Source organism: Propithecus coquereli, unplaced genomic scaffold (genome assembly GCF_000956105.1).
Source record: "Propithecus coquereli isolate 6110/MARCELLA unplaced genomic scaffold, Pcoq_1.0 Scaffold399, whole genome shotgun sequence".
Lineage (NCBI taxonomy): Eukaryota > Metazoa > Chordata > Mammalia > Primates > Indriidae > Propithecus > Propithecus coquereli.
The window spans coordinates 1,094,747-1,100,207 of record NW_012149718.1 but is presented as its reverse complement, the minus strand read 5'-3'; the positions used below and the strand labels follow the sequence as shown (position 1 = coordinate 1,100,207).

The 5,461-nt window shown below is 67.9% G+C and overlaps 1 protein-coding gene across 1 annotated transcript in view; it reads left to right on the top strand.

The window, feature by feature from the left end:
* Positions 1 to 5,461, top strand: part of COL18A1 (collagen, type XVIII, alpha 1) — a 60,548-nt gene that overhangs the window by 46,169 nt on the left and 8,918 nt on the right. Inside the window, exon 32 of the mRNA XM_012652699.1 lies at positions 4,619 to 4,655. Coding sequence (XP_012508153.1) covers positions 4,619 to 4,655 — 37 coding nt within the window. The remainder of the gene's footprint in view (positions 1 to 4,618; positions 4,656 to 5,461) is intronic.

Genomic DNA, 5,461 nt, shown 5'->3' with positions numbered 1-5,461 from the left:
CGTGGTGAGCAAGGACGTGCCCGCAGAGTCAGTATTTCACACAAAAACGGGCGTAAAGCTCGTGGCCCTGGGGAGCCGGAAGTCTGGCTAGGGGAGCTCTGAGCCCAGGGGAGTCTGCTTGGGCGCAGCGGTCCCCAGGACGTGGCTTCGGGGTTACCTGAGGGGCCTTCAGGCAGAACCAGAAAGACGGTTGCAAGAAAGATCTGCCTTTTAAATCTCGGTTCCTGGTATTGTCCTATTGATCTCGTGACAGTAACATAACGCGGCTGAGTCTAGCTTTCAGGGACGTCTCTGCCGTGTTCTGATCTCTCTTTCTGCCGACAGGGAGCCGTGCTGAGTGCGCCAGGGCCCGAGGTGCGTGCCCCTCGCGGCTGAGAAACTCGCCTGCGGGGCCCTGGGCGGGTCTGGGTGTGGGTCGGGCGGCGGCTTGCTCAGAACCCTGCTGTTTCTGAGTGGCCGTGACCCCAAGCTGACGCCGCCCCTCTTCCCACAGGGCAGGCCGGGGTACGCAGGCTTTCCCGTAAGTAGCCCCCTCCAGGCCGTCACCCCGTCCTGTTTGTCCCACAGGCTGCCCTGCCGAGCTGGGGCAGGCCTGGCTCAGCCGGGGTGGGGACCGCCGCTGTCCTGGACCACGTGAGCAGGGTACTGAGAGCCCTGGCCAGCCAGCGCCCGGCGGGCCCCCGGGGGCCCGAGAGCCTTCCTGTGCCCGGGAGAAGCCGCGGTGCTCAGAGCGGGTTCTGGGCGGGGTGTGGCCCCCTGCATGTGACCCGGAAGACCGAGCGGGGCAGCGCATCTCCCGGAAACAGCGCGGAGGGGGTTGGGCGGTCCTCTGGAACGGGGAGGCGCTGGGCCGCGCAGCCCCTCACCCCTGCCTGCTCTGTTCCAGGGACCCGCCGGGCCCAAGGGTGACCTGGGCTCCAAGGGTGAGCGAGGCTTCCCGGGACCCAAGGTGAGGCTGGCACTGTTGCTCGGTCTGGGCACTGGGCCGGGATCGGAGCCCCCGGGCCGACTGGAGTTGTCGCCTTAGTGGGCGAGTGACAGACTCCAGCCCAGGTTGTCCCCGAGGGGCACCCACACCGCCCTGCCTTCGCGTGTTCTGGGGGCTCCCGTGAGGCAGCCGTGCTGCCGCGAGGCTGGTCTTCGCCCAGAGCCGCCCTGACCCTGCCGGCTTCCTGCCGTTCCAGGGTGACAAGGGAGAGCCCGGCAGCATCTTCAGCCCCGACGGCAGAGCCGCGGCCCCTGCCCCGAAAGGAGCGAAGGTGAGGGCCGGCGCGGGGCCGGGGTCTCACGCGTCCCCTGAGCCGGGCGCCGGGACATCGTGGCCCGGCCCTCGACGGCCTTCCTTTGTCCACCCTCATAGCCCCCAGCGCCGCTCTCCTGCAGGGAGGCTGGGGCCGCTGGGGGCCACAGCTCTGTCCTCGCTCCTCCAGCCTGGCCTCCCTGCGGGAGACGGGGAGCCCCAGGCCGCACCCAGCTCGGCGTCTGCGTCCATGGGGGGGGCTTCCCTGCCCTCTGCCTCCTCCTGGGGACAGCCGGCCTCGGCGCCTGAGCACCGGCCTCGGCGCCTGAGCACCGCGGGGTCAGAGGCAGTTCCCTGGGGGGCCTGTGCCTGGGGGGCCACCCAGGCAGGCCCTGGGAAGCGGAGGGGGAGGGGCTCCCTGATCTGCTGGGCGTACAGGCCGGGCTCCCACAGGCCTGCAGGAGGAGCCCGAGCCCTCCAGGCCTGGGGACGGGCCTCGGATGCCAGGCCCAGAGAGCGGGCCACCGGCCCTGCCCCGGCCGCACAGCTGAGTGTGGGCTGAGGTGTGCCCAGCCAGGGCACTGCGCAGACAGGGCAGGGCCACCTTCCCCGTGCAGCAGGGCCCCAGGACACGCCCCATCTGCGCACCCACCCAGATGCAACCCCCAGCCCAGAACCTTCTCCCACTGGCATTTCCTATCCTCCCCCTTGTCGCCCGTGGCCCTTCGTGCTCCCCGGTGCACCTGATGGGCAGGGGACCCTCGGGGGGCTATGGGAGTTGCAGGGGCCGGGACGGAAGAGACGAGCCTCCTCACGGTGCCTTCTGGTTTTCTGTCCAGGGAGAGCCGGGCTTCCGAGGACCCCCGGTGAGTAGGACCCGGCTCCCTCTGCAGGGAGCACGGGCGTGCCGTGTGCTGGACACTTGTCACCCGCGTGGCTGCTGAGTGTGTGCTGTGTGGCCCTGGGTTTATCTCCCAACCGTATCCTTAAAACACACGGGCCAGGGGTGGGGTGGAGGCCACAGGGGCAGCTCTGAGCCGACAGGAGGCGGGGCTGGTCTCTGCGTTGCCGCCTCCCCCGCACCAGCTCCTGCCCCGTGGTGCGGGGGCAGGGTCTGCTCTGGGTCCCGCCCACCTGAAGCCCAGACCCTTCCTTCTGCAGGGCCCCTACGGACGGCCGGGGCACAAGGGGGAGATTGGCTTTCCTGGACGGCCGGTGAGGACCTGGGCTCTGGGGGGCCCCTGTGCCTGCGTGGGCAGCAGGTGGGGCCCGGCAGGTGGACAGCAGCCCAGGCCCACAGGGCAGTGGGCCCAGAGGGCAGTGGACAGCTGTCCCTCCCCTGTCCTTCCCCAGAACTGCCCTGCTCTCATCCCAGAGGTGGCTGGGGGGGGGTCCTGGGACTCGCCTGTGGGGGGCTCGGGCCTGGGAGGAGGCCCTGGGTGCCGCTGGGGTCAGCCACCCTCCCCAGAGGGCCTGGAGCAGGCACATGGCGAGGGGGGCCGGGCAAGCTGGGAGCTGCAGGGCAGGGGTGCGGGAGGCCAGCCCTGGTTGGGGGTGACCACGAGGCTGCAGCGGCCGCCCTGCGGGGACACAGAGAAGGCCGTGGTGTGGCCGTACCCAGCAGTTCCCGCCCACTGTGCTCTGCCCAGGGTCGTCCCGGGATGAACGGACTGAAAGGAGAGAAAGGGGAGCCGGGAGAGGCCAGCGTGGCATTCGGCACGAGGGTGAGCGTCCCACGGGGGGCTGGACGCTGGGACCGGACGGCCTGGCCGGGGCCTGGGGTCCTGCAGCTTGTCTGTCAGGCAGTGGCAGCCAGTGTGGCCGCGCCATGCAGGTCTTCTGGCACGACACGCACACTCACATGTGCACACGTGTACATGGGCACATTCATAATATACACCTACACGCATGTGCACTCGTACATATACACACATGCACGTGTCCACCCATATACTTACATACACGGGTACCCACCTACACGCTTACATGTGCACACATGTCCACACACATATACTTGCATAACACGTTTATGCACACCGATACATACACACATGCGTACACATGGACCCTCATATATCGTGCACACATGTATGTATACCCATGCATATGCACACACACATACACAGGCACATCATCCACACTCATATACACGGATATACACACTTATGCACACACACAGAGGCACACGTACACGTGCACCTTACCCAAGCCCATTGGGAACAGACAGTGCGTGTTTCTGGGAAGGGCGCCCAGGCCAGCGTGGACTCTGCGTGTGCCCCTCCCCGCCGCGGCGCGCTCGGCTCAGCACCACGCCGTCACTCGGTTAACGCTGCTGTCCGTGAGCTGGGTGTCTCACTTCGTGCGTCGGTGGCTGGGGCTTTCTAGTCGCTGTCTGCCTGACACGGCTGCCGCCAAGACCCAGCGGTGCCCCCGGGCAGGGGCCGCCAGATCCGCCCAGCTCGCCCCAGGCAGTGCGCCCGCTTCCCCGGCAACCCCCGGCGGCCCTGCCGTCAGGCTCTGCCGCAGCAGGGGCTGCGCGCAGGGAACACAGTGGGGTTGGCACGTCTGACCTTCCCGTTGCTGTCGTCTCTTCGGCTGCGGTCCTGTCTCTGGACTGAAGCGCGGCTGCCGTCCTGTGAACGGTGAAGAACACGCTGCGTTTGCAGGTTCTGGGACGGGACTATGCTCACAGGTCACGCGGCCGGAAAGCACAGGCGCTCGGATTCTGTTCTCGCTTGTGACTCTTTAGAAGTGGTTACACGGCTGTTTCCCTGGCGACGAGGGCGTCTCCCGCCTCGGGACAGCAGCGTCCCCTGCAGCCGGGTCTTCCCCTGGGGCCTCCTGTTGGCCCAGATCCCCCCGCCCCCCACCCCGCCGCGGCCAGCCGGCGAGAGGTGCCCAGGCCCCTGGAAAGACACTCGCACGGCAGGAAGAGAAGCGCGCTCACGCCCGGCCCTGACCTTCCAACCCGTCCGTCCTCCCGAGAGTCGCGTGTGGCTCTCAGAGCACGCGCTCTGACACGGCCTGAACCGGATTGTTCATGCTCTTTCCTTGGACCCCCACAAGTTACAGCCCCTCAGGGTGGCTCCGGGGGAGGCTTTCTGACCTGGGAATCTCGCTGACCGCACCGCAGTCTGCAGGGCGTGGGCCTCGGGCAGGGACCTCCTGGACGTGGGAAGGGCCAGTCCCTGCCCTGGGGACCTGATGGCAGAGTAATCTGGTGCCCGCGTGCGCGTCTGCCCTGGTGTGAGTCTCTGCTCAGGCGGCCTCTCCCTGCCGCGGTCACAGGACAGAAATGCTCCTCCCCACGCCTGCCGCCGTGTCACGGTGAGGGGCTGGCTGTGAACCTGACTGACCACAGCTTTCTGTCCCACACAGGGAATGCCCGGCCCCCCCGGGCCTCCGGGACCCCCAGGCCCTCCTGGGACCCCTGTCTACGACAGCAACGTAAGTCCCGAAGGCGCCCACGGTTCCTGTGGCCCCCACGGCTCCTTACCTGAGCCACGGACAAGCTGCGCCTCCTCCCCACGGCACAGCCTGTGTCCAGGCTGCTTTTGGGCTGTCTGGTGGGCTGAGCCCCCCAAGGAGGGCGGAGGCCTAGGGGGTATCTGAGCATGGAGGTGCTACGGCATCCCGGGACCACCAGGCTTGGCGAGGTGGAGGCCAGTGAGGGCTTCTGGCTCTAGACCCCCGTCCCCCGAAAATCCACCAGTGTGGCCTCACAGGGGGCCGGGGGCTTCTGGGCTGGGGCCTGCTGGATGGGTGGTGGCCTTTGTCTCCAGAGCAGTGTCCCTCAGCGGCCACCTCTGGGCCCCTCTCTGCAGGCATTTGTGGAGTCCGGCCGCCCTGGGCCTCCGGGACTGCCAGGTGAGTGCCCGGCTCGTGGCTGGGGAGGAAATAGCTCCAGGCCCCCCGGTTCCTGTCTGACGCCTGGCGCCTGGCACCGAGCAGCAGCGAGAATCCCCCACCCCGCCCGGAATGGCCTTCCGGGCAGCCTGGCTACCGACAGCAGCGACACCTGGGTGGCACCTGTCTTCTGTCCTCCCTTTAGAGGTGGCCGGGCAGGAGTGGACCAGCTCCCCGGCACCACCTGCAGGGCCTGTGCTCTCCTCGAGCCTGTGCTCCGTGTCCCCCAGTCCACCCGATGTCCATCCCGGGCACAGGGGCGCAAGTGGGCGGGACAGGACCGAAGGCCTTGCAGGCACATTTGGTGACAGGTGC